The following is a 27791-nucleotide window of genomic DNA, read 5'->3' as shown; positions in this document are numbered from 1 at the left end:
AATGGGCTGCGGGCGCAGACGCAGACCCCGGGGCCGCTGGGAATCCCCGCCCCACCCACCTTCCGCCTCTGCTCCTCCTCCTCCTGCATCTTCAGCTGCAGCTTGCGCACCATCACCTGGCGCTTCCACTCGGGGATGGGCCGGCCCTGCTCGTCGTGCGTGGGGATGAGCGCCTCCACGTCCAGCTGCACGCCCGGCGCTGGGGTGGCCGGCGGCGCCGGCGCCAAGCTGCCGTTGAGCAGGGGCTGGAGCCCCGCGGCCGGCGGGGTGGGGCTCCGGGCCCGTGATGGCTCAGGCAACACCGGCGGCAGCGGCGAGTCGGGCTGCGGGGAGAAGCGGCGGGGCTGAGCGCCCGACGGGCTCGGGCGCAGAGAGCCGGGGCGGGGGCTCCTGTCGGGCCCGCCTACCTGGCAGGCCAGCTGCCCGCTGCCAGAGAACACTGTGGTCAGCCCCTTGCTCTGCGGCGTCGGCTTCAGGCTCTTGCCCGCCTTGATCTCAGCCAGTAGCTCCGAGTTGTCGCCCGTCGGGGACATCATGTTGAAAGACTTGGTGCCTGCGCGGAGGCAGGAGAGGAGGCGCTAGCCTGTGGCAGGGACACATGCCCGCCACCCCCAACCCGCCCCTCTGCAGCCCTCCCCCCAAGCCAGGACCAGCCAGTGCCCTCCCTTGGGCGCAGAGAGCAGCTCTCCAGATCCCGGTCCTGTGGGCCAGGGCCCCGGATTATCCAGCCCCACCATCCTCCCAGCCCAACTCACAGGGTGTAGGGCCTCTGCCTGGAGGTCCCTGGGAGTTCATGGTGGCTCTTGGGCCGGCCCTGGGGACTCCAGCATATGTCTCCACCCAGACACTGCCTGTCCAGCTCCAAAACACTACACTACCTGGGGCCAGCCACCCGACCTTTGTCCCGGGTTCCCTGGCTCAGCCCTGCTGGGGTGGAGTCTCCCTTTGGCCCCCTCCCTGCATCAGTAAAGCCCAGTGACCCTTGGACTGAGTTGATTGGGGCCTTTACGGCCATACAGAGTCAGGACCCTGGAGTGTCAGTGCCCAGCTGGCTGCCCCTCCCCACACAGTGACGGACAGATACACGAGCAGACACACAGGTTGCAATCCGGGAGCACATTTATGGCAAAGCGCGGCTCAGCCCTGGGGGGACCCAGGAAAGCAGAGCCCTTACTAAGGCTATGGGGTGGGCACCCAGGAAGAAGGACAGGCGGATGATATGCAAATGCCCGGCACAGACTTTGCATTTTCCGACTTGGCTGGCAGAGGTGAATGGGGATTTGGGGAGGGATGACTTCTGAGCCCTGAGGAAAGGGCCAGGTCTGGGAGAGAGAAACAAAATGGGCCAACAGCTCTTGGATTTCCAGGCTGGGGACCCCAGAGTGCAGTGACAGGGAGGGAAAAGCCGTGTGGCCGGCTCACAGATTTTAGGCAAAACTGGAGCCAGGTGCAGGATGCTTGGGCACATATATGGGTGTGTCGGGCATACGAGGGCAGTGGGGTGCAAGGCCCCCCCATAGCATCAAGGTCTCCTGGCCTGCCAGCCCTCACCCTGCCCTTTCCTGAGTCCCAGCACCTCTGCCTTGTTTCTCCTGTCATCTCCCCCACCCCACCCCACGCCTCAGCCTCAGCTTCAGCCTCAGCCAGGGGCAGCAGCTACTCACTCTTCCTGTGTCTCAGGACTCTCACTTCTAGGGACCGAGAGGAGAGAAGTGACAGTGAAGTTAGGAGGGAGAGGGGGCCGGGATGAGACTGGGATAGCAGGGGACAGTGAGAGAGAGCCAGGGAGGGCAGGAAGGGGAGAGGAGAGGAGGTGCTTTCCTGCCCATCTGGCCCTGGCTCAGGCTGCTCTGGGGCCCCACAAGGGTGATCTGACCAGATCCCAGTTTGGCTGGTGCCCCTGAGGGATGGGCAGGGACACCACTGGCCCTTGCCCCCCTAGCAAGGGCCTCTATCTTGGCACTGAGTTGGGATAGGTCACCCAGCCCAGGCTCTGCTGGGAGAGGGTGTCTGGGGAAGCCCAGAGTCTACTTTTCTTCTGTTCCTAGCTTCAGCCCTGCACAGGCTGCAGAGGGAAGAAGCTGACCCCAGAGCTGGGGATAGGGTGGGGGCTTTCTGAAAGCTCAGCTGTTAGTAGACATGGTACCACAGAGACCCCAGGGGACCTAGTCAGGGGTGCCACTAACATGGTCTTTGCATTGAGTGGCTGGCTGAGGAAGGCACCACTGCTGGGCTGGGAGCACCAGCACCCAGACACCACCTCCTGGGCCTTCCAGGAGGCCTGGCAGAGGGGATGCTGCCCCATTTTACAGAAAAGCACAAGAATCCTGGTCACCAGTTTAGCTATTTAAAAAAGATGCCTAGGGACGTCACCAGGAGAAGGGAGGGGAAACCAAGATGGGTCACTAGCTCTGTCCCCAGGGCCAGGGGGCCAGGCCCCTGTCAGGATCTGGCTAGGAAGAGTCCCTGACATGTCTGAAAAGGGCTCAGGTCTGTGCTGCTTGGAGGGACCAGAGAAAGAGTTGGGGGGAGGAAGAGGGTCTCAGGATAGACCAGGGGCAGGAAGAAGGTTCTCCAGCAGCCCTGCCTCCTTGAAGCTAGTTCTGCTTAGAGCTTCCCTCCAGCTCATCAGAGCACCAGCCCAGAGCTGAGGGCCTTCCCTCGCCAGTGGGAGGAGGCCCAGAGAGGGGAGGAGACTTGCCCCAGGTTACACAGCACAGTCCCACCCTGGCAGGAACAAAGCCACCCAGAGACTTCCCTTAGGGTCAAGTACTCAGTGGGGCAGGGGCTGGCAGGAAGGACAAGTAGGGAAGGAGGAAGGACCAGGGCAGTCGCAGCTGGGGAGGGGGCGCTGTCTAGATTGCCATCCTCTTTCAGGGCTAGCGCCGCCCCCCACCCCACATCCCTCACTACTCACTGCCAGTGGACGACGAGGAGCGACGCTGCCCGCAGCCAGGGCCAGCGCCCTCCAAGGGCAGAGGCGGGGCAGGCGGCGGCGAGCTCAGGGCCTCGGGCAGAGGTGGCGGCGGCGGCGGGGGCGGCGGCGGCAGCTCCCTGGACGCCTTGGGGTCCGCGGCGCAGCCGTTTTGCACGTGGTTCCTGGGGAGCAGCGCCGCCTGCGGGGGAGTGGAGGGAACAGCGAGTGAGCAGCTGGCCACAGGGCCGGGTCTTGGCCGGCCGGCGAGTGCGGACTGGCGGGCACGCACCTCCTCGCTGTGCGCCATGCCCGGGCGTGCGGCCAGCGGCTCCCCAGGGCAGCGGCCCAGCTGGCGGTAGTAGTCCCCCGTGCTGGGCTGCTTGCTGAAGGCGCGGGGCTTGCGGCCGGAGTCCTGCCTCCGCAGCCCGTTGTGGCCGTCGCAGGAGCTTGGCTGCGGGAAGACAGTGGCCGCTGGGTTTCGGGCACTTGCCCCCAATGCCCCCACGACCCCCTCCCCAACTCTTCACCTCCCCAGGGCTGGCAGCCAGTAGCCGTCGAGGGGTGCAGCCGGCCGCGTCAAACAGCCGTCCCCCTGTTCTCAGAGCCGGGACGAGGGTCGTGAGCCTCAGTAGAAGGGCAGACTCGGCTACAGGGAGGGGATCTGGGCGTGGGCCAAGGGGCACAGGGGCCCCCACTGAGGCCAGAAGGGGCGGGCCGAGGGGCGGGGTGGCCCAGCCCAGACGCCAGGGGGAGCCGGAGAAGGGGAACCTCCCAGCTTAGCCAGAGCCAGGGCCTCGAGAGCACCCTGCTCCCGGCTGCCAGCCCAACTGCGCGTCCCCAAGGCTCCGCGGAGCCTTGTCTCGCGGGGGTCCGGGCCCAGAGGAAGCCCTCTCAAGAGCTGGTGCCCGATTAGGCTCCCGCTTGCCCAGAGCCCCCAGCCTCCCGGCCCAGGCTGCTCCTACCTGCCACTGTGCCGATGGCCCCCGCTGTGCACCTGCCGGCGGGGGCGGCACAGACCCGACACCTGCGTTACCTGATCCTTCCTCTCAGGTTACAGCCCGGCCCGCGCCCGCCCGCGCGTGGCGGGCCTATGGGCTCAGTCGGCCTGACATCACCTGGGGCCCACCAATCCCAGGCCGAAACCCTCCAGCAGTCGGGGATGCCACACCTGGCCACTGAGCCGCGCCTGCCCCACCTGCCAGATGTGGCTCCGCCCCCGGCCTGTCCCTAAACTAGGTGCTGCGCCACGCGACCTTCATCCTCCTACGCATCGTCAGAGACTGGACTAGAGCCTGACAGTGGGCAGTGGAGCCTCTCATATTTGGCCCCCACTCCGGTTCCGGGTCACGCCCCTGCCCTTCCCCTCCCGCATCTGGAAACCATCGCCATCCGCGAAAGCGACACCAACACCCGCGCCCAAGCCTCGGGTTTCAGGGGCGGCAAGGCGGGGTCGGGTGACAGCGCAGCGTCCCGCCCCGTCGAGGCTGCCCCCTGCTGCGCGCGGCGCGGGGAGAGGGACCTGAGGCGGCCCGGCCAAAGGCCAGTGACCGGGTGGGGGCTGGCTAGTGCCCTAGCTTCCAGTCCGTGCGTCCCCGCGGTGGCCTCGGACCCTCCGCGCCCGGCCTAAGCGGGCTCACGTTGCAGGAAACGCGACACCGCAGGATTTGTTTTCTGGGCCAGCCCGCCCCCTCGGCGCCCCCTGCAGCCCTGGAGGCTCGGACGCGGCGACCCTGCTCCTGCCCGGTCAGGCACCCGCGCTGGGGGCGCAGCGGGCACACAAAAGGCTCTTTGTGGATCCGCCGGCGCCTGCGGACTGGCACGCACACACTAGGGAGGGGCGCGGGGACCGCGCAGTCCCAGCGCTTGGGCTCAAGAGTGGAGAGGGGGCGCTGGCCGGGCCACCTGTCCTGCGGCTTTGGGCGGGGCCCACAGGCCAGGCTGGGAAAGTCGGCCATCCCAGGCCCTCTGCAGCCCTGCTTGCTCCAGCCCCCGCAGCCTCCCAGAGATGAAAGGGGAAGCCGCAGTGAGAGCTTGGACTGAGATGGCATAAAAGGGGTGGCAGTTGGAGTCTCTGTGGAGGTTCAGTGTCCCTCCCAAAGCCTCCCCTGCCCAGTGGCCTTGTGACCTGAGTCACTTGTGCAGACTGGTTACTCAGCTCCTTGGCCCTGGGGTGGCTTGCCTTGGGCTTGGAAAGAAATGCAAGGTCCCCGACTCCACTAGGACCCTAGGGGGCTGCCATCCCTACACCAGGCCACCTGCAGCCTCAGGCTGTCCCCTCACCTCTCAGACAAGCCTTGCTCTGTTCCTTTGGCCAGTATGCTGGGGCCAGTCTGGGCCTCCCTGCCCAGGATTCCCAAGGTTGCCCAGACCAGACTTCTGCTCTCCCCCGCTCTGAAGCCTCAGCCAGGAGCCTGTAGGCCCTGGATGTCCCCAGGCACCTCACACTCGTGCCCGCACTGGCCTCATCCCCTCCTCAAAGCTTGCTTCCCCCAGGGCTCCAGCCACGGGACTGTCCCCTCCAGGAGCTCACACCATAAACGGGAGCCAGCCTCAGCACCACCTCCCCGAGCCCCAGCGCCAGCGGGTGCCAAGTCCTGCTGGTGCTCTTTTACCCTTCCCCCACTTCCCCCTGGCCTCACTTCCACAGCCATGCCATCAAAACCTCCCACCTGGAAGACACCTCCCTTAGGTGCCACTCTCCACCTAAGCCCAGGGCTGTGTGGGTGTGTGCATGTCTGTGGAGGGGCAGACAACACGCATTCTCTGTCAACTCCATGACAACCCTGCCACTTTGTGCAAAAGTGGCACAGACCCAGCTTCTGGCAGGGCACAGCTGTGTGGGTATATGTCCTTTCACCCCCCAGCTCCCTGCTGAGGGCAGTGGCTTTGTCTTACCCAGCTCCCAGGCCCAGCACCCAGCCCTGAGCCCCCATGGGACTGGCCAAGAGCTTCAACTCTTGAATATGCCATGGGCCCCAGAACCCCACCCAGTGCCCACAGGTGAGGCCAATCCTCTGGCCTCACCTGCCCTGTCCCCCGTCAGCCCAGTCCCACTGCTGGGGGGCAGGCAGGGGCTGAGGGCTCACTACCTCCTTCTTGGGGGCCTCGGTGTCCACATGGCGGAGTTTGTTCTTGGTCTGCATATAGATGTCAGCTGCATGTAGTCCCACTGGGGGCTTGGGAGCTGGGTAGCCTGGAGGGGGTGGGGGCAGTTGAGTGTCTGGAGGTGGGGGTGGTGGAGGGAAGCTGGGCGGTGGTGGTGGCGGTATAGGTCTCCCCATCTTGCCCCGAGGCAGGCCCAGCTCAGGGTTCAGCATGTCCATGTAGCTCTGTATGTCTGCAGCTCTTGTGCCAGGAAGCCCTGGGAGGCAGGAGGGAAGGCCAGGTGTGGGAGTTTGCAGAGAGGCTGTCCCCCAGGACTGACTCTCCACCACCTGGAAACTACTTGCCAAGGGGCAAGGTAGGCTCAAGGGCCCTACTTGGCGTGCCCACTGTGGCTCTGGCAGTGCCAGTCATTTCCCCTGGGCCTGCCCTTCCCAAGCCCTGCACTTTCTAGGGGAAGACCAGGCACTCAGGTTTGGAGAGGAAGCACAGGCGGCTTTGGGCTCCAGGTGTGTCTAGAGGCCAGTCACCTGGAGGGGAGGGGGCGGAGGGGAGGGGAAGTCTGGTCGGGCAGGTGGCAGGAGCATGGATGGCCACACCCTATCTTTGCAAGGCACCCCTGCCAGCTCTGCAGGCCACCACCTGGCGGAGCGAAGCAGGCATTGCAGGTGGATGGACACCCATGGGCGTGGTCACTGTGTGTGTACGTGCATGCTCGGCTTCTGTCTGGGTGTCTGTACTTTTGTGTATGTTTGAGTGTGTGCACATTTATGCACATGCTTCCTTATATTTATGAATGTGTGTGCATTGGTCTGTGGACGTGGTGTGTGCGTGCATTTCTGTAGTATAGAAATGGAAAATCGTGTGCCTATGTGTAAGGTGTGTGCATATATCTGCATGGCTCTGTATACACATTTATGTGCATTCATATCTGTATGTTGTGTACAAGTGTGGATAGCTGAGAACAATAAATTGTGTGCAGGGTGCATGTGGATTTTGTGGGAGGGGAGTATGTGTAGATGTGCATGTATGTTTGTGATGGGCACACACCCGTCTCACTGCAAGGAGTGCCCCCTCCCAGTGTTTAAGACAGTAGGTGATGACAGTGGCCTCTAGGCTCAGGGGCCCAGTGGTCTGGGTGCAGTCCTTCCTCCCCCTTCCCAGCCTGGCCCACTCACCACGTGGAGGGCGTTGGCCCTTGATGCTCGAGTGGCTGGATGAGCAGGAGTCGTAGTTGGAGAGGGTGCTGGTGGGCGAGCTGAGGTCAAAGTTCGGTGGCTGGACAGACATGGTGGTGTTGGGCGAGGACATGCCGGAGTCAGGCTGCTTCGCCTCCAGCTCTGCAGATGGGTCCCGGGACAGCACACGGTGCTCCACGCTCTGAAGGCAGGGAGGCCGTGAGGCAAGCCCACCCCGAGGACCAGCTGCTTTCTAGGCCAGGGGCCCGCTCAGGTTTGCCCTCGCTGGGGGACCTCAGTCAAGCTGCTTCTCTCTCTGGGCTCCTCTCACCGTCACTAGAGGGTCTCTCAGACTCTTCTCAGACTGAGATTGAATCCTGACCCCCAAGTGGCATGACCAGGGTTCCTGGGAAACTCCCTCCCCAGCTCCTCCCTGCTCAGGAGGGTGGAGGGACTGACAGCGGGAAGGTCCTCTGGGCTATACCCCCAGGGGAGAAGTGCCAGGGGACCAGCCTTCTCCCTCCTGTCAGTGGGCAGAGGGCCTGGGCTCCAGTGCTTCTGTGGGGAGGGGTAAAGCACAGGCCCTTCCTCCATCACCTGGCTGGCCACCCCTGTCTCTCCTTGCCCAACCTGGGACAGCTCCCAGCTCTGGCCTGGCCCGTGTCCGGATGGGGCCCTTTGAGAAAGAGGGGGCCCTGGGGTGGCCCAGCTGAACTGGGATGGGCAGCCTGAAATCAGGCTGCCAAACCTGCCATCCCCGCGCCCGCCTTCCCCATCCCTGCTCATCCCTCTGACAGCAGGCCTGTCCCCTCCCTGCATGGCAGCAGGCTGGGGTGGGGGCCCTGCTTACATTGCCCATGCTGTCCCTGCTGCCGGCAAGCCCGCTTGCTGAACTGCTTCCTGCCCAGGGCTGCTCCTTCCTGCCCTGTGCCCCCTCCCTGCCTAAGAAGTGTCACAGGCCCCCTGGGAGAGAGAGGCAGGCCCGGCACCAGGTAACGGCTCAGCAGCCACGCTCATTGGCCCCGTAATTAGGGGCTCTGTGGGAGTGTTTGCCTTTTCTGGGCCAGCATCTTCCGTGGCTTGGATCTCTCACCGCTGCAGCTGGGTCTGCCTGGGTAGCGGGCCCAGGGCTCCCACGCCCCACCCTGTTCAGGGGAGTAGGCCCTGCTACCTACCCCGTGAGGCAAGGAGGAGCCATGGAGATGGTTTGGGGAGCAGCCTGAAGGTGCTCTTTCTTGGCTGACAGTAGTGGGCACCGAGGGCACCCAACCCTGACCCCGTGGGTAGCAGTTAACAGAGGTCGGAACATAGGCTCTGCAGCCTGGGACAGTGGCTTCACCTTTCACCTCTCCACCTACTGGTTATGTGACCTTGGGCAAAGTTACCTACCCTTTCTGTGTCTGAGTCTCTTTATCTGCAGATGGGGATAACAGTACTACCTGCCCCACTGGGTTGCAAAAAGATTTAAAAAGTTAATGAAGTGCCAGGGCATGGTCCCCAGTAAATGCTATATGTCAACTGTTTTTTATCAATTTACTGTGAAGATTAACTGAGATTATATCTGTAAGGCACTCAGAAGGGTACCTGCCAGAGACAGAATTCAATGAATGGTGCCTGTTGTATGACTGCCATCAGCTGCAGCCAGGGAGTCTCTCAGGAGGGTCCTGGGTGCTGGTGACACCTCCCCAACACACACACACAGCCCCACAGCAGAGTCACAGACTCTCTCAGTTGGAACGACCCCACCTCTGATACGAAATGCCCTTCCCAGTGTCCACTTCTGCTTGTGTACCCCAGAGACAGGGTGCTTACTACTTGCTGGGCCATCCAGTCTCTTTGGGAGGCCTTTCCTGGGGGAATTTCATCCCTGGGTCCACCTGCAGTCTCTGACCCCTGGGCCTTGCTGTGTTCTGCAGTCCCCAGAATCAGGGTCACCCCATGTGCTGGCAGACAGGGCAGTGCTCAGGGCAGGGGCCATCTGCCTTCTCTCCTCCAGGCCTAATTTTGCAGCCCCTCTCATGGCCAGGCTGTCACCTGGAGCTGGTCAGTGTGCTTCTGAAGGCAACTGTGAGGCCCACCCTCTGTCCTCCCCACTGTCCCAAAGCAGGCATTGTACCAGATGGGGCAGTGCCCTGGACTTGGAGACACCCACACCTGAGCCCACACACTTCATGCCCATCTGACCATAATAAAATAATTTTTTTCATAATAAAATAATTTTAAAAGAGTAACAGGTTTCCAGTGATGAAGTAGCTATGAAGTGGGCAAATGTACAGTGCAGGGGACAGGAGAGGTGGCCGGGCCATCCTGAGCAGACCCTGGCTCTACCACTTACTGGTTGTGTGACCTTGGTGTCTCAGAGATTCATTTTACCCATCTGTGGAATGGGACACTAACACTCCATCCCTCAGAGGGTGGCTATTGAGCTAATGTGCGTGGGTGGGTGCATGCATCTGGCTGCTCCCAGTGGCACCAGCCCGCGCTCTTAGAGTGACCTTGGTCTTCCCTCCTCCTTCCCTTGAACTTTTGGCCTCTACTCCCTCACTCCTCAATAGGCAGTGGCTCTGGGCCGAGAGGTCGAGAGGTCGTGTGGGGTAGTGGCCAAGGACCTCGGGCAAGGGACTTCACGTCCCTGAACCTCAGCTTCCTCCTTGGTAAAAGAGGTGACAACACCTACGGCCCGGGGAGAGGGCGAGAAGAGAGAACGTGGCGGGGGCAGCGCGGGTCGTACCAGGTTCTCCACGGTGCGCAGGTAGCGGGTGCAGTGGCTGTGGCCGTTGAAGTCCGACAGGTCGGCGGCCGTGTACCCGTCGCGGTCGCGGACGTCCAGCTCCGCGCCGTTGACTACCAGGATCTGGCAGCACTGCGGGGGCACGCAGTGAGGACCGCGACGCGGCTGTGAGCCGGGACCCCCGCGCCCGGGCAGGGCTGTGCCGAGAGCGTGGCGACCACAGAGGGCGCCCGCGCGCGCGCGCCTCCCGGCCCTGTCCTGACCTCCAGCTCCCCGTTCTCCGCGGCGTCGTGCAGCGGGGTCCCGCCCCACAGGTCTGCCGAGATCTCGCCGCCGTGCAGCAGGAGCCAGCTGAGCACTTTGGTGTGGCCGCGGCTCGCCGCGAAGTGCATGGCAGTGGCGCCGTCTTTGTCCTGCTCCGACAGGCTCACGTCGGTGCAGCTCACCTGGCGGGAGGGGGCGGGGAAAGAGGGGCGGGCACTGGGCGCCGGGCCCCTCCTGGCCCCACCCCCGTCCCGCGCCAGCCCCGCCCCCGCCGGGTCCCGCCCCACCCGGGCCCCGAGCTCACCAGCCACACGATGACTGAGCTGTGGCCCATTTGCGCCGCGGCGTGCAGCGGGGTCATGCCGTCGTGGGCTCGCGTGTGCGGGTCCGCGCCGCATTCTTGCACCAGGTACTGCGTCACCTCCAGGTGGCCCTCTTGGCACGCCAGGTACAGGGGCGTGGCACCGTTCTGGGTTTGGGCGTTCACTCCCCTGCAGAGACGTAGCACGGCACCCACCGTGGGCTCTCAGCGCCTAAGCCCCGCTGAAGCCTCCTCACGCCCCTCGCCCCCTTCCCGGGAGCCCTGGAGGGCTGGAGGAGGGGGTTGGACGGGGCCTCCTGCCTATGATGCACGCCCGAGCACTTCCCTGCCCTCAGTATGCAGCCGGCTTTTCACCGAGGTCTGCAAGAACGTGGTGACCTGGCCTCTCCCAACCTTCTCAGCCACACACGCTGTCACTGGGAGCCCCCAAACGTGCTTGTCTCACCTCTACGCTTCTGATTATGTTCTCCCTCCATCTGGGCTGCTCTTCCATGCACCTCCCTCTTTAAGACTCAGTAGGATCCTTCCGCCATGGGGCCTGCGCTGATTCCCCCCACCTGCCCGCCTACCTGCCCCCTGCCGCCCTGGCCCTCTCCATGGAGGGCTGGGCACGCTTGATGGACCATAACTGGTTTGAGCCTTTGCTGCCCCCAGGAGACTGGGTTCCCAGAGGGCAGAGTGGTGCCAGATGAAATACAGGATGCCCAGTTAAATCTGAATTTCAGATAAACAACAACGTTTTAGTATATGCCAAATGTTGCATGGTACATACTTGTTCTAAAACATTGTTTGTTTATCTGAAGTTCAAAGCTAACTGGACATACTGGGTTTTGCTGTTGGTGCTCTCATCAATCTGGCAACCCTACGGGGTGTCCACCATACACCAAGCACTTCCCACGTGCCAGCTCTGGGCTATGGTATCAGCAAGCAGGTTCTTCTTAAGTCCTATTGTCATTCCCATTTTGCAGAGGGTCAGCGGAGGCTCGATCCCTGTCTTGCCAGAAGTCACATGGCCGGTAAGTGGCATCTGAAGGCACTGCTGTCTGTGTGAAGCAGGGCCTGGCCCGCAGGAGGATGCAGGGAGTGCAGAGATAGAGTGTGCCCGAGGGGCTTCTCCTAGGACTTAGCTTTTGGCTGTCACCGCCCCTCATCCTTGTTCCTCTAGCCCAGAGAGGGCGCAGCTGGGGAACGGGGAGCCCGCCCCATGGGGCAGGTGCTGCTGGGGAACAGGGAGACTGGCCTGGCCACCGGGCTGCCAGGTGTGGAAAGTTCAGGGTGCAGTTTCCTCAGCAGAACACTAGGTGGAGCCACAACCTACCCCCAGACCCAGGAGAAGCTCCAGGTCGGGCGGCTCTGATCAGCCTGCTCTGATCAGCCCTCTGAGCCTCTGAAGCCTGCAGTTCGGGGACTTCACATCCTCCCCCCATATCCACCCACCATATCAATCACATGCTCCAGCCCCCATCACCCACTCACTCATCCAATTGCCGCCTGTCTGTCCATCCGCACGCGCACCAAGCCACCCCCACCATCTGCCTTTTGACCACCTTGGCTTAGCCCTCCTCCCCGACCTCACCGTGTGTGCCCTCCCCCCTACACACACACCCTGGGACCCTCCCAGCTGACGTCTCCCTGTCCCTAAAACCCTGGTTCTCTGTCCACTTCCCTAATCCCTGAGCCCCCTGAGCTCTCCTTCCTCCTTGCCACCCTCCCCCCAGACGCAGGGCTGCCACATGCTGGGCTGATGCTCCGCCCTTCATGAGGGTGTCAGGGAGCAGGCCATGCTGGCTGTCCTTCCTCGCCCTGCCCTGTCAAGAGCAGCAGGGTCTCTGCCGACACAGCAGGAGGGAGGCCGAAGACCAGCCCCGCACCTCTCCTCAGAAACACGCTGGCTGGTGGCCACCGGCCTCCACACTCCAGTGCCAGCGTCGCCCCCACACACACTCACATGCTGGTGCCTCAGGAACAGGCTGTTTAATATTTCATGATCGACACTCAGCAGCCTGAATTATTCACCCCGTAACCAAGGCACAGCCAGTGCTGGGGTCCTGGAGATCGGAGGCTGGAGGGGGCCCACCGGGTTCTCCCTGCAGGGCCCCAGAGCAGTGTGTGCAACCCTGGGCGGGGGGCAGAACTTCGGCGAGCTCTGCCCTCCCAGCACCCCCGTTTGGCAGGTCTCCATGACTCTGGGGTGCCCAGCAGCCTGAGGTCTGAGCAGCAGGGGCCAGTGGTGCCACGGCCTCCTGCCAGAGCCCCCTCAATAGATATCACCATTGTTATCAGTATTTCAGCCTCTGCACCCACGACCCCAGGACACAGGGCAGATACGCTGACGGGCGGGGTGGGAGGGGTCTGGCCTGGAGGCAAGAAGAAAAATGGGCACCCTCACACTCACCGGGGAAAATCACGAAAATGTCAATGAGCATAAGGAACAAAATAAAATTCCCATCACTGGAGAGATGAATTAGTAGAAGTAGGAATAATAATAACTAATAATAGTGGATAGCAGCTGCCATTTATGGAATGATTACTCTGTCCCAAGCACTGTGGCGCACACTATACATGTTCCCTCATCCAGTTCTCGTAATGACCTAAGGGGTAGTTGTTAGCATTGTGCTACTCATACAGATGGGGAAACTGAGGCAGAGAGGGCTGAGATCACTCCCCAAGAGATGCCTAGGCCATGGTTTGAGCCTAGGTCTATCTGACACAAAACCTGCTTCTGACTCCAGCTGTGCTGCACCCACGCCCCTCCTGCCGTTGGCTGCCTGTCCAGCTGCCTCTCCCCCCCCACTGCATGGACAGGCCACTGCCGTTCCCTGACGCCCTCGCTGCTGGGAACTCAGGAGCCCGCTTTGCCAGCGAGCTGGGGCATGGCCAGGGAGCTGCCCCGGTTCTGATATAGGAGGACATGGGGGGTGAGTCCCATGCCCCCAACCTATGCCGCAGTCTCACTTCTTGTCTCTGTGCATTCCCAAACCCATCCTTGAAGTGGGGGTAGTGACCGTCATGCTGGGCTCGTAGGGAGGACCCAAGACACGCTTGCAGAGCCGTGAGCACAGACCTGGTGCCCGGCACGCCCCTGGGTGTGGGAGCCCTCATACTTTAGGGTCCCTCTTCCTTGGGCCTGGGAGGACCAGCCACGGGGGGACCCACTGCTGTCCTGGGATGTCCAGGTCCTGCAAGCACAGATCAGGCCAGGAATCATTTCTGCTCTGTGGGGACATTGCCTAGAGGGCAGAGAAGGGGTCTCAGGTGAGACCTCTGACCTCTAGAACCCTGCTGGCTCTAGTCCACCAAATTCCAGCCTGGACCACAGCAACAGCCACAGGAAAATGTTCCTAGACCAAGCCCCTGCCCCTTGCTCCAGGCTCTCCACACCACTCTCACTGTGCGGGCACCTGCGAGTTCTTTACCCTCCTCAGCCTCAGTTTCCTCATATGGCAAATGGGCATCACCATTGTCCATTGGCCTCTCTGCGGCCTCTCTCATGAGTGAACAGAAGAGCAAGCTCTGGCCCGGTGAACGTGTCCTCCCAGGGACGGGGGGGGGGCGGTGCCTGGGCTTCCCCGAACTGCTGCCCCATCCTGATCCACCATCCCCAAACCCCCGGCTGCGCCCAGCACCATCACTTGCGTGTTCCAAGCCCAGCGGTTTCCTCCATCCTCATCCTACCTGACCACCACCCTTCGGCAGGTACCCGAGCCCCTCTCCTAGACGCCTGCTCTGGTGATGTCCTGGACACATACATATGACCTCCACCTCCAGCACTGGCCAGCTCTCAGCTTCCCTTGCTGGGCCCTTGGCCCCCACCGACCACCTAATGTTGACGCGCCCCAGGGCCTCCTTCTCCTTTCTAGGGGATTCTCTCCCTGTGAGGTCGTCTACTTCCCGGGGTCCACGGCCAGCTGGTTCCCCAGGGCTTCTCGTCTCTCCAGCTTGGGCCTGGACTCTCCAGCCGGCCCCCACGTCAGACGGCTCACCCATGTGCACACGGAAGAGGCCTTTCGAGTATTACCTGCCCAAAGCAGACCTCTTCGTTCTTCTCCTTCCCTTCCCCCACCCCCATCTCAGTAAAGGACAGTAGACCACCCTCCTCGGGCCCAAACTCTAAGAGTCTTTGAAGACCCTTGACCCAGCCCTCATCATGGGGCATAGGCTGCCCAGTGATGATCATATAAATCATGATTCTCTTTCTCTCCTGGGAAAAAGATGATACAGACGAACTGTAACTATTAATCAAGTCACAAAAGAAACAGGGAATGTATGTAAAGATTTGTGAGAAATCTCTGTCCAGGACTTCTGCCAGGTTAGTGTTAACATTGCCACAAGAACAGGGAGTGATCTGCCCACTCAGGTTGACGAACCATATTTCCAGCCGCCCTCCCCATTGCCAGTAATTTCTGCTCCAAGGGAGGTCAGAAAGGGGCGGACACCCCTGCGGATCAGATCTAGCTGTGGCTAAGACTGCTCTGGATGGAAAAGTCTTGGAGCCTTTGGCGGCTCCATGGCTCTTGGTGATCTCAACCACGCCTCCTGTCTTATGTTAAAAGATCCCAAACCAGGACTTTCCCTAGGGCCCAGGAAAAAGGGGAGGTCTCCAGTGAACCTAAAAGGCCCTGAGAGATTAGGGTCTAGACCTGGAGTAGGAGACAGACCCAGAGAGGGGGAGCAGTTTGCCCAAGGCCACACAGCAAACCAGCAGTGACCGCAGATGGTCAATCAGCCTCTCTGAAACACCATTTCTGTACCTGTCAGCTCCGCAAGGCAGAGACATTTGTCTGGTTCACCAAAATATCCCCAGCACTTAGAATATTGCCTGGCACATAGTAGATGCTCAATAAACATCTGTTGAATGATGTAATTTGTAAAACGGGCTGATTATAGAGCTATTGCCTGAAGTGGTTGTGCAGCTCAGATGAATCTGGTGGTGCCAGGCCCCTGGTGGGCTCTCAGCAAGTAGGAGCTGTTCTGGGTTTATCCTGACTCCTGGCCCAGGCGCTTTGCAATCCTGAGTCTGCCCAGTCTGGTCAGGGGCTGGGGGAAGGAGGCATCTACAGGGAGCTAGAATTGATAGAAATCTTTGGGCCAACTGGTTTTCCCGCTTGCTAAGACTGGCAGGGGCCAGGAGCCCAAGGGGAAGCTCCTGGAGCCTCTGACTCTCCTGCCTGGACACTGAGGCCTCATTGTCCCTGCCATGCCTGGGCTCCCCCAGCCAGGGCAGTCAGAGCAGACACTGTGGGGGGCACAGTGAATCGGAGGTGGCTCCTGGGATCCAGGACCCTGCTGGAGGGTGGCCAGGGCCTTTGAGGGCTACCTGCTCCTCACCCTGTCTCAGTTTGCCCCGGCTGGGCATCTGGGCACCTGGTTCCCTCCACCAGCCACCGGAGCCCCGCCCAGGAAGGCCAGCCCTCCCTACTGCAGCTCCCGCAGACCCAGGCCTGGGTCAGCCCAGCCTAGCTCCTGCCAGCCCCCCTGCCTCCCAACCTTCTACAGGGGACCTCAGAAAGAGGGTCCCCACTAGGGCAGCAGCCCCTGAGGTCACTGTGGCAAGTCCTCTGCTTCTGGGAAGATTTGGCCCAGCGAACCAGGATAGAGAGGAGGGGTGGGCACAGGGTGTTCCTACAAACTCAAGTCCTTCCTGACACCCCAAGGTGTAGCCCGGGCACCAGCTGGGCCCTCCCCCAAGGCTGTCCAGCCTCCCAGTTCCTCTGAAGCTTGTCACTTGCACGGCCCATGGCCGCCCACAGCCTCCCTGAGTGAGATCGAGTTTCCCCACAGGGAGGTACAGGAGCCCTTCCTCCCCTTCCTCCCCGGCAGCTCACCTACCCTCAGGGAGAGCGAGGAGCCTTGTGAATAATTCACATGATTCACAGCAGGCCAGGAGGCTGAGACCATGGGCCAGAGTCTCAAGAGTTGGGCCACTGAGTCCTCTAGTGGGCCCTGTGGCCAAGGGCAGCCCAAGCCTCTGGCCTCCCTGGCTCCCAGCCCCAGTGTCCACAGCCTTGGGGAGCTGAAGTCTCCACCTCCAAGGAAGGAGGCTAAGTGGGCACCCCCACTCCCACCCCCAATTACCGGCCACCCCTTCCTGCTGGAGCCTGGCCTGGCAGTCGCACAAAGGCGCTTCCTTATCAGCCAAGGCACAGGCCACCACAGGGAACGGAGCCCAAGCCCTATGTCTACCTCTCTGAGATTCACGGTGACCCCTGGGGTCTGGTGGCTCATCAGTCCAGGCCATCTGGACACCAGGTCGGCACCAGGGCCCAATCGTGCCCTGTACCTGGCATAGTCTGGGAGGGGGTCAGGGTCCCCAGGCCCGGAGCCTGTGAGGGTGTTCCACGGCAAAGCCAGTCTTCCTAGGGCCTGGGATTCCAGCCCATGGAAGGATCACAGCTCATTAAGGCCCCAGCTTGTGTGTGAGGAGGGCTCCGGGGCTGACGTCCTCCTCAGCACTTACAGAGCCTGGCTCAGAGCCTTCTAGTTGACACTGTTGGGCCACATTGGCCCTGCCATCAGCCTGGCCTTCTGGGGCACCCTCCCCTCTCAGGACCTGTCCATCTCCTCTAAGTGTCCTCTGCTAGAAGTGGTGGAGTGGGGAGCAGAGGCATCAGCATCACTGCCATGGGGCTCCCACCTGGAGAGGCCACTCGGGTCTGGGACAAAGCCCCCCACGGTGCTGACGGTGCCAGGAAGACGTATCTACACTCAAGGGTCTCCAGGGCCCTCCTGCTCTAAGTCCCACTGGCTTTGACACAACTCAAACCCCAGCTTGTCCAGAAGCAGAGAATTCACACCAATGTGGCCGAGTGGCCCCGGCAGGGCTGGCTGTGCAGAGCACAGCACCCAGGGGAGACCTGCTGGGTCTCCCGCTGGCCAGACTGCCGAGTCGCTTCTTAGCAAGGATGGAACCAGGCTCCGCCTGCCTGTCCTGGGCTGAGAAGACAACTGGAGCCTGGCCTGGTGGGTCTCAGGGGCATCCTACATCCATGCCAGTGTGCCTGGGCCCAAGACGCTACGCTGCAGCCACCTTGCCACAGGGCCATGTGGGTGGACTGGCCTCCAGCCTGCTCCCTGGTGGCTGGTGGCCCTGCAGGTGTCCTCAGGAATGCACCAGCAGTGAAGACAGGCCAGAATCCTCCCCTCGTGGCTGCTCCTCTGCTGAGGTTTATGTCCCAGGCTCCCACTCCAACTGACAAGGGTCACCCCGCTCAGGCCCCTGTGGCCACTAGCATCCCATTCCCTCAGATAGGGTCTGGGTGGCTTTTCGCCGGGACCCCTGCCTCCCCCAGGTGCACCTAAGACCTGATTCCCTCCTTTAGCTGCCTGGTGACTGATGTGGCTCCTCTCCCACCTGCCTGACTAGGGTCTACGAGGTGCCATCCCCTTGCCCCTACCCCCACCCCATTTAGAACAGTCTTGCAAATGAGCACAGGCCAGAGCTAGAGACAGCCACCTGCTGCAGGCTGCTGGGGGAGCGCAGAGACGGGAGCAGGTGACCTGGGGCCGGGCTGCCGAGGATTCAGGGAGCACCTGCGTGCAGGGCTCTGGGGCAAGTGGCTCTGGGCAGCCCCTGAGGGGGTTGCCAGGAGGGGAGAAATTTCAGCTTGGGTAGGAGCTGCCTCTCTGGCCTGGCCCTCTGGCCACCAGGATGGTCCCTGGAGGGACCCCTCCCCTGGCATGTGGGAGAGGCCCCAGGCACCCCCAGAACCCTGGCCCACCCTGCCAGGCCCGCTTAGGAGGGGTGTTCTTACTCAGGGTAGTGTCCGGCCAGAAGCCTCAGGGAGGGGAAGTCTCCTTTGGCGGCAGCATAGTGGATAGGCAGGGCACCCATGTCCGTGGCCATGGTGGGGTCCCCACCGCCATGACGCAGCAGCCAGTGCACCACCTCAGGGTGGCCAAAGCGGGCAGCCAGATGCAGGACTGTGGCACCAGAATTGTCTTTGTCCTGTGGGAGGAGAGCCAGTTAAAGTTTTGAAGCCATGACCTGCCGCTGCCTCTGGCTCAGACCCCTCCCAGCCCTCCCCACCCCGCCCGGGGCCAGTTCTGTCCTCTCTGCCCTCCCTTGAGGGGGTGGCCAGGCCTCACTCAGCAATATTTTTTGGAGTCAAGCTAATCCTGGAGTTTGGATCCTGCTTCTGTCCTTGGGCAGCTAACTGCCCCACTTTGAACAGCAGTCCATAAGCGGCCCGCAGGCCATGACCTCGAAGTGCCCGCACACAGTAGGCACCTGTGTCGGCATAGCAAGAGCCTGGCTCCAGGCCCAGGGGCTCAGGGAACACCTGAATGAGTGAGGGAGAGTCGCTGGGCTGAGCAGGGCCAGGAGGGGGGCTGTGGGGCTACACCAGGCCAGCATCGGGATTGTGGGGACACCTGCTGTGTCGGACCCTTTCCCCCTCCCTCTCTACCCTTCCCGGCCATCATGTGGGAACAGAGACCTCCACCTTGGTGCACCTCCAACAACCCAACCATAGTGTAGAAAACTGTCCCGTCCATGGGAACAGCCTGTGTTCCTGTGGAGGAGGAAGTTTCTGGGTACTGACGGGCAGGGCCTGGGGCAGGCGGCCAGTGGTGGTAAGTGTGGGCGAATGGTAGCCCCTGGGAGGGGTGTGGGTAGGACCTCTCCCGGCACCCCAGAGTAGGTGGGGCCGGAGGTCTGGGCCCAGAACTGCTGAATGTGTCAGCTGTGCACACCCAGTTGTGTGTGTCTGTGGGGAAGGGGCTGGCGGGGGCTGCTCATGGGACCTGGGCGGGGAGGAGAATCACCGAGAAGCCAGATGTCTGGACCCAGAGGCTGGCACATTTGGCAGAGTAGACACTGGTCTAGAACAGAACAACCTCTCACCAAGCACATGGGACGACGCAGAGGTGGGCAGGGAGTGGGGCAGGGATGAGTTGCAGGGTTGGGGCTGCAGGATGCTGGGGACCTGGGAAGCAAAGCCTCTCTGCCCCACCTCGCCCAGAGAGGGCACTGTGGGGACTGATGTGGCTGAGGCAGCAGAAACTGGTGGGAGACCCCGGGCTTGAGGAAGGCGATGGGAAGAGAGCCTCCAAGTCTCCCGTGAAAAGTGCGAGGAAAGGAGGGCACAGAGGGACCAGGGGCTGTGGCCCGACTGGGAAGTCACCAGTCGAGCTACTGGGGTGGGAGTGGCAGGCAGACTGGCCGCCCCACTAAGGAAGGAGGGAAGATGGAGCAGAGAGTAAACTGCCCACAGGAAGCTGAGGATGATGCTGAGGCTCCTCCTGTATGCTGGAAGGCCCAGGGACTGGTTCAGTCTGCACCCTGAGCCCAGGGGATGGGCTGGCTAGAGGAGACCAGTGCAGGACCATGGTAAAGTATGTCCCAAGCCCCAGCTCTTGAGAAAGGCCTCCTTTCCCACTGGCCTTGGGGACTGTGGGTCTGAGATGCCACGGGATCCTGATGGCTCTGGGCCTCTAGGTGGTAGAGGCAATAAGGAGAGGCCACAGGCCTATGTCCTACAGCTTGTCCCTGAGGCACCAGCAGCTGTGTAGCCCTGAGGAGCCTCACGTGCTGCAGACCGCACCCTAAAGCTGCTTATCTTTCTGGGCTGGGCAGGCCCAGGGATCCAGGTCATCCCCCCCTACTTCCGCCCCCAGCACCCAAGCCTGCTGGGGCAGGAAGGCAGGAGACTTGATAAGCTGAGCCCAAGGCCACCTGCTTCTTCCAGCTCCTCTGCAGCGGCAAGGGAGGCTTCCAGCCAAGGCTGGACACTGGGATCAGGGAGGAGTGGGAGGCTTCTGGCCGGGGCTGGACACCGGATCAGGGAGGCACACCACCTCCCAAAAGAGTGGGCATGGGCCACGTGGCCCGGAACCCCTGATAACAGGGCCCTCTGAGAGATAAGGTGGGCCGTCTCCCAGGAAGGGTGGGAAAGAGCCTGCCCTCTGAGGGCAGAGGGGGCTGGGGCTGGCCATCTTCAGGGGGCACACAAGCCAGCTTAGAGCCGCCCTTGCCTCCTCCCCTTCCAGCTCCAGTGAACCCTGTGGTCTTTCCAAGCGGAAAATCAGCTCTGGTTCCTCCTCTGTTGGCTGACCCCACACCCGAATATCTTCAAAATCCCTAACCTCAGCCTATGAGACCCTGGAGCCTGGCCCTGGCGGCCACTCTGAACTTGCTTCCTCCTGGCTGTTCCTCCCACAGCACCAGAATGTGCATGCCTTGGGGCTTTGCACTTCTTGTTCCTCCTGCTTGGAACTCTCTGATTGTCATCTGGCTACCTTCTCACCAGCCTGGACTCCTCTCAGAGTGAACAGTGGGGTCTCAGGACAGGAAGACTCAGGCTGGGCTGAAGAAGCAACTTAGAGCTGGGAGCCCTGAAGGTGCCGATGTCCCAGGGTCAGCTTAGGTCCTGGGGAAAGCCACACTTGCCATGGTCCACCACCCCTCCCCCACTCTGGCTTAGGGACACTTACCTGTAGCTCAGCCTGGGGTGGGCTGTGGGACTTTGCCCAGCCTCTCCCCAGACCCGATCCTGCAGGACATGGACCTCTAATTCCCGCTGCCCTGGCCCTTCCCGCCCCGCCCACTCTCCAGGGCGCTGAGGATCAGAGTTTGGCCTCTCCCAGTGAATATCAGTGGTGCTGGAGCCCAGCTCCCTCCTGGCTCCCCACCACCCAGGAGCTTTTCCCCGGGAGCAGCGAGGGCCTTGCCAGGACATCTGCCCAGGTACTCTCAATCCAGGGAGCCCACCGCCCCCCCCAAAGCCCTCCGGAAGGTACTCCGTGCAGGGCTCAGCTGGTCCAGGAGGTGCCCAACCCCACCCACCCTCTGGGCCACCGAGGAGGATGCCTCAGGGCGCCCCGAGAGCGGTGCGGACTCACCTGCACTCTACAGCCGCCCTGCAAGAGCAGCCACTGCAGGCAGGCGAGATGGCCAGTGGCGGCGGCGTCGTGGGCCGGCGTGGCACCATTGCGCGCGCGGGCCGTTGCGGGCAGGGCCGCCTCCTCCACCAGGAAGCGCAGACAGTGCAGCTTGCCGGCGCGGGCCGCGTGGTGCACCGGCAGCGCGTCCAGCGGGTCGCGCAGCGAGGGCCCCAGTAGGCCGGCGGCGTGAAGGGACCTCAGCACGTCCAGCTCGCCCTGCCGCGCCGCCTGCAGCGCCTGCTCTAGGGCCATGGTGCCGCCCGCGGCGCCGCGACCCCGAGCTCAGCGTGTTCCCCGGGACGCCATGCGTCGTCTGGGGCCAGAGGAGCCCGCCGCGCGGCGGTCGGGGCTATGCGGCCCGGAGAAGCAGAGCGGCTGCCGGCCCAGCCTCTGCTCTGCGCTGCCCTGCGCTCCGCCGCGCTCTGGGGCGGGCACCTGCGGGCGCAGGCTTAAGCCTGGGGCCCGCCCCTGCCCCGCCCCCTCGGGCGAGTCCCCGCCTGTCCCCGCCTTGCCGCGGGGACACTCGGGGGACAGGGGCAGGTGTGCCCAGGGGCTTCTCTCCTAATTTGCCTCACGTAAAAATTGAGACTCCAGAGTGCGGCAAAACTGGGTTAGAATTCAAGAGCCGTCCAGGCACAAGTTCATTCACCTGAGTGCCCACTATATGCTGTTACAGGCGCTGGGGACACAAGCCAGCAAACAATTGCCGCCATTCCAGACGGTGACAAGTGTCATCAGAACAGGAAAACGGGGTGCTAGGCGTGATTTATCGGGGATCGTAGGTGGTCAGGGAAGGTCTAGTCCAGGCGACGTCTGGGCTGCGTTTTGAGTGGCGAGAGGGGAATTCGAGGAACATCGAGGGCCTGAGGGGCTCTGGGTCTAAGCCCAGGAGAGTGCGAAGGGCGCGAGGCCCTCAGCCCCGCACGGTCCCTGCAGACTCCAGAACTGCCCTCTGAGCCTCGGGGAGCATCGGAGGGAAGGCGGGAAGGAGGAGAGGACAGGAATGCCTGGCGCGCTCAGAACTCTGGGTCTGGGGACCAGGGAGTCCGACGGGCCAGCGCCGCTGTCGGCGTGGAGGGAGTCGACCACCGGCTTGAGGGCCTGAGGCTGCCAAGCCGGTAGGAGAGAGAGCAGGGGTGCGAGGAGGGGGCCTGTGGGGAGACGCCCAGCGCCACCACCCAGAGAGAGGCCGTCACGACCCGGGCAAGGCCCCAGGAAAGCGCCTCAGGGCGCGCTGGGGGCAAGCACACGTGGCCAAACTACCCTGCGGGCTCAGCCAAAACCAGTCGGGGGAGGAGGAGGGGGCGAGGCCGGCCGGACGTGAGAAGAACTGCCAGAGCTGGGGGCTGCGTAGCTGCGCGAGCGCATCAGCATAAAGAGAGACCTTGAAACAGCCTGTGTCCTTCCTTACCCACGCCCCCACCCCGCTGGAGCCCCGTGAGAGCCCGGGCCCGCCCCGCGCTGAATGTTTCATTCCGGCCCCTGCCCGGGCCCTGCACAGCCGGCGCGGGAAGCGCTGTAGAATGAAGCCCGTTACAGGAACCCGGAGCCCCGGCGCTGGGCTCCGGGGCGGCCTCGGATGCCGTTCCCAGGGCTGCCACCTGGTGGCGCCCTGCCTGGCGGTGGCCTCCCGCGCTCGCAGGTGCCGGGTAACCCGAGCCGCCGTGTCCTGCGTGGCCAGGTGGGTTTCCAACGACCTCCAAGCCAGCCAGATCTGCGTGACCTGTGGCCGCTGGGATCTGGGACCCCCTGCTTAGCGGTTTGCGATAAGGGAAGGGAGGAGTCTCTTCCTGGCAGCCTCTCCGTGGCCAGAGCAAGGCTTGCTGCTCGCTGGAGCTGCCCTCTGCCAGCCTACCCAGAGGCGGGTGCACCCTGAGGCCGGCAAGTGGCAAGGGTACTGCCTGGAGGAGGAGCTAAAATAGATTGTCTTGGATTCCCTTTCCCTGTACCTCCTCCATTACTAAAAATTCCCCACAGTTCATGTCCCCCATCCCCAAGGAGGCTCCCTTGGCCCTGAGCACCCTCGTCTATCACATGGGTGTGTCATTTTGGGGGCTAGGGCCAGGTGATGCACAGCTGCTCTCCCAGTGGGCAAAGCAGGTGTCCCTGAGCCCCTGCCATTGCCACCAGGGACATCTCCATGAAAGCCAGGTTGAACACCCACTCTGCTGACCAACCTCTCCGAATCCTTTCAGAACATGACTCAAACTCAAGCTTCAAGCCAGGCATTCCTCCCAGGCCTCTGTGTCCTCTGTGGGCTCTCCCACATCCACCAGGCCCACTGGGTCCTTCCTAGCAGCCCTGGAGAGCCCAGGCCAGCAGCAACACGTTTATGGAACCTACCACTTAGCAGGCACGTGCCAAGCTTCACCTGGGTATTTAATCCCCACAAGGATGCTATGAGAGAGGTATAACTGTTATCCTCATTTTACAGCTGGGGAAACTGAGGCATAGGAGTTTTTGTTTATTTGTTTTTTTTTTGTTGTTGTTGTTGTTGTTTTTTTTTGAGACAGAGTCTCACTCTGTTGCCCAGGCTAGAGTGAGTGCCGTGGCGTCAGCCTAGCTCACAGCAACCTCAAACTCCTGAGCTCAAGTGATCCTCCTGTCTCAGCCTCCCGAGTAGCTGGGACTACAGGCATGCGCCACCATGCCCGGCTAATTTTTTCTATATATATTTTTAGCTGTCCATATAATTTCTTTCTATTTTTAGTAGAGATGGGGTCTCGCTCTTGCTCAGGCTGGTCTCGAACTCCTGAGCTCAAACGATCCGCCCACCTCGGCCTCCCAGAGTGCTAGGATTACAGGCATGAGCCACCACGCCTGGCCTGTTTATTTGTTTTTTAAATTATCTTGAGGTGACAAAAATGGGAGGTGGCAAAGTTCACTCTCTGGCCCTCCTGTGCTGTTTTCCCCTCTGCCCTTGATGTTCCCTCTGCCCAGAGCCCCCCTTCCATCTCCCACCTTCCAAATGTCAGCTTAGGGGGTCCCTCCCCAGGAGGCCTCCTTTCACCCCTCTGCTGGGGGCACCCCAGCCCACCCGATGCTTCTGCCCCACCCAAGGGCCAATACACTTCCCTAGGCTGGGACCAGGGGTGGAGTGTGTCCCCACTGTACCCTTGGTGGCTCCAGCTACCCCAAAGCGTACACCCAACACTCACCCACCCAGCTGTCTTACCTAAGTTTCCCTGATTCTTGACAATTTCTTCTTCCAAGTAACCAGCAAAACCCTGGAATCTTCAGTTGAGGGGAACTGTGGGTTACTTGGTTAAAGTCCTTTACAGCAATGGGAAAGTGGAGAAAGAGACTTCTAAAATTGAGGGTAAGTGGCATGGAAAAGGGATTTTGCTTCTCTGCCATTCAGTCTTCCAGTGGTGGTCTACAGGTCTGGAGGGGGAGGTTCTAGGAGGAACCTCCCCCTCCAGCCCCTTCCCTGCAGGAGCCAGTATCAGAGTCTCTCCCCAAGGATGCAGATGGTGCAGGGTGGGCTTGTGGGCACAGAACTGAGTGAGCCAGTCTATGTGGCCTGAGTGGGTTGGAGGAGGATCCACAAAGTCCTTTTTTTGAGCTCTTAAGTACGATTAATTAACTTGGAGGGGGCTGGTCCATAGGCATGCTGGACTCAATCACGGGAGGGGGGGCCTGGGCTCCGGTACCCCCAAGCTCTGCTGGGCCAAATATGTTGAGTGATTTATTTTCATTTATTAGGAGCATTAATGGAGGTGATGGCCATAAAGCACTTGGCCTGGAGCTTGGCACACAACGAGTGCTCCGTATAAGGAGACCCGTAGTCTTTTGAACGCCATGGTCAGGTATGCATGGCCCGAGCTCTCCTAGCCCAGGCAGCTTCCATCTCCCTTACTGGTAGGTACGCTGGTCTTCCCTGGCTCTCCTGGGGGAGCTCTGCAGGAGGGTGACTTGGAGCTGGTGGGGACAGGGAGGCTCGGGGGTGGGGTTTGGGCGTCAGGTGGTGGGGGTGGGGGTGTCCATCCAGCACCTGGAAGAGCCCGCTTTGGCTCCGCCGCACCGGTCCTCGTCGTGGCCTGGCTCTGTGGGTCCCGACGGTCTGCCCGGTCTGCCCGGCAGTTCACGGTGTGGTCTGCGGGGTGGCCGTTGCCCCGCCAGCCGGTCGGGGGAGGGGAGCCCGGAGCAGATGGGCGGGGGACGCCAGCCAGTTTGCCGCAGCAACGGCCACGCGGCGCGGAGGCGGCCCCAGGGGGCCGCTGGGGAGCTCGCACCCAGGACCGCCCGCCAGCCTGCCACGTGATCTGACCCAGAGCCCGGAGCCGGCTCAAATGAAAATGAGCTCCGAAGGCTCTTGGGTTGCCGCAGCTTCTCTGGGGCTCTTTTTCCCCATCCAAAACCGAGAGTGGGGTAACCAGGTGATCCCTAACTTGAACCGCTGCGGTGTTCTACAAAGTCCTTACAGCCAGGGCTCGGCCACTTCCCGAGCAGTGAGGGGTGGAGCAGGTCGCGACCTCTCTCTTGGCCTCGGTTTCCCACTCCAGCTCAGCCCATCAGGTGACAGAGAAACCGGTGGTGCGAGTCCCTCCCTCTACTAAGCCTCGTGGGAGCTCCCAGAGGCACAGGCCTTGGCAGTCCTGCCACTGCTGGGTCCCCTGCCTGGGCCCAGGACGGCGCTTCCAGGAGGCGCTGAGCCAGAACGTGGGGACTGAATGAGGGGGGCGTTGGAGGGGAGGGATCGCAGCCTGTGTCAGCCAAGGCCCGGCCCCACCCGCTCCTCCTGCCCTAGGGGTCAGGTAGCGATGGTCCCCGACGGCGCCGACACCCTCGCGGGTGCTCTGGGAGCGCCCAGGGCCAGCCACCCCGCCGCAGATGGGACGCGAAGGCCTAGAGCGGGAGTCCCCGGGGCGCCGCCATCGCCCCTCTGGGCTACACCCTGCGCAGGAACAAAGGCGGGAGGTGGGACCAGCGGGCCGCCGGACTCCGCGGGGCGGGGCGGGCGACGCTGCTCGCTTAAAGCCGGGCTTCGGGCGCCGCGCGCACTCGTCTGACACCAGCTTCGGCGGCCCAGCGACCTTCCTCCGGGCTTCGGACGCCCGCCGCGCGGGACCGCAGGTGCCGCCGCTTTCCCACCGAGCATGGGGCTGCCTCGCCGGGCGGGGGACGCTGCGGAGCTGCGCAAGGTAGGGCTGAGACTTGGGGATGGGGCGGGCGGGGTAGGAGGGGCCCACACGGCCTAACACTGTCCGTGCACCCGGCGTCCCGCAGACCCTGAAGCCGCTTCTGGAGAAGCGCCGACGTGCGCGCATCAACCAGAGCCTCAGCCAGCTCAAGGGGCTCATCCTGCCGCTGCTGGGCAGGGAGGTGAGTGCCTGGGCGCTGGGTCCCAGCTCGGCGCCCCAGGCGGGGTGTGGAGGGTACGGGGGCGCGGGGCGGGGGTGCCCGGGCAGTGCGCTGAGAAAGCCGCGGGGGCGCGCTCTGGCGGGAGCGGGGCCCGGGGCGGGCGTGGAGGAGCCGCCTCCCCGCAGGCCACGGCGCGCCCGGCACGCAGCTCCCGGCCAGAGCGCGGTGCTCAGGGCAGCCTGCCAGAGACCTGTCTTGTTTGTTGGCCTCCGTCCCTGTCCCTCGTGGCCGGGCGCAGAATTCCCGCTACTCGAAGCTGGAGAAGGCCGACATCCTGGAAATGACTGTGCGCTTCCTGCAGGAGCTCCCTGCGTCTTCCTGCCCCGCGGCAGCACCGAGTAAGTGAGCCCGCCCCCCCCCGCCCCGCCTGCGCCCCCCACCCCACCCCACGCCTCACGCCGCTCTCCGCCCGCAGCGCCCTCCGACAGCTACCGCGACGGCTACAGCGCCTGCGTGGCGAGCCTGGCCTGCGTGCTGCCCGCCTTCCGCGTCCTGGAGCCCGCCGTGAGTGTGCGCCTGCTGGAGCACCTGCGACGGAGAGCGGCGGGCGCCACCCCCGACTGCGGGCGCGCAGGGGACTCTGGGGACCCACCTTCGCCCGCCCGGCCGCCCTCGCCCCCACCCGCGCCCTCACCGCCCGCGCCTCTCTGCGGCCCGGGCCTCTGGCGCCCGTGGTAGCCCCCTGGCCGGTCCACCTACCCTGCTGACTGCGAGGGACCTGGAGCGCTGGGCAGGCTGACGCTCTTGGTGGTGGCTGCATTCCCACCACGAGGCACCAGCCCAGGACACACAGCCTGGCCGGATCCCGGATGTTTGTGACCAGGGTGGCAGACTGACTGCTTCAGGGGCTCAGCTCCAGGAAATAAGGGAAGTGGCCCTGCCTCACCCTCAACTTGGGGATGTCTGGCCAGAGGAGAAGGGGCGTGCAGGATGAGAAGCAGCCCCTCCATGCTGGTGGAGATGGTTATGGAACTGGGCCAAACATAGCTGCCTGGGCACTGACACACCTGCCCCAGCGCTGGCACCAGACCA

General features: G+C 62.6%; 3 protein-coding genes across 5 annotated transcripts in view; 2 read left to right on the top strand and 1 right to left on the bottom strand.

The window, feature by feature from the left end:
* ESPN (espin) overlaps nt 1-21819 on the bottom strand; it is a 28827-nt gene extending 7008 nt beyond the window's left edge. Inside the window, exons 1-12 of one of the 3 annotated variants that reach the window (XM_069477286.1) lie at nt 21354-21819; nt 18266-18459; nt 10497-10683; nt 10192-10374; nt 9929-10060; nt 7198-7399; nt 6007-6278; nt 3207-3368; nt 2918-3116; nt 1665-1691; nt 408-553; nt 60-323 (exon numbers count right to left, since the gene is read on the bottom strand). In XM_069477286.1, the coding sequence (XP_069333387.1) occupies nt 60-323; nt 408-553; nt 1665-1691; nt 2918-3116; nt 3207-3368; nt 6007-6278; nt 7198-7399; nt 9929-10060; nt 10192-10374; nt 10497-10683; nt 18266-18459; nt 21354-21647 (2262 nt within the window). In that variant the 5' untranslated portion in view covers nt 21648-21819. Of the gene's footprint in view, nt 1-59; nt 324-407; nt 554-1664; nt 1692-2917; nt 3369-6006; nt 6279-7197; nt 7400-9928; nt 10061-10191; nt 10375-10496; nt 10684-18265; nt 18460-21353 lie in introns of all 3 variants that reach the window. The other 2 variants (XM_069477287.1, XM_069477285.1) reach the window with 2 other exon arrangements.
* Nucleotides 1-27791, top strand: part of NOL9 (nucleolar protein 9) — a 111991-nt gene that overhangs the window by 81144 nt on the left and 3056 nt on the right. The window lies entirely within an intron of this gene.
* HES2 (hes family bHLH transcription factor 2) lies at nt 26495-27437 on the top strand. The gene is made up of 4 exons (XM_069477284.1): nt 26495-26539; nt 26625-26720; nt 26998-27097; nt 27175-27437. The coding sequence occupies exons 1-4, from the start codon at nt 26495-26497 to the stop codon at nt 27435-27437; spliced, it is 504 nt and encodes a 167-aa protein (XP_069333385.1).

This window comes from Eulemur rufifrons, chromosome 8 (genome assembly GCF_041146395.1).
Source record: "Eulemur rufifrons isolate Redbay chromosome 8, OSU_ERuf_1, whole genome shotgun sequence".
Classification (NCBI taxonomy): domain Eukaryota; kingdom Metazoa; phylum Chordata; class Mammalia; order Primates; family Lemuridae; genus Eulemur; species Eulemur rufifrons.
This window is presented reverse-complemented; position numbering and strand designations above follow the sequence as displayed.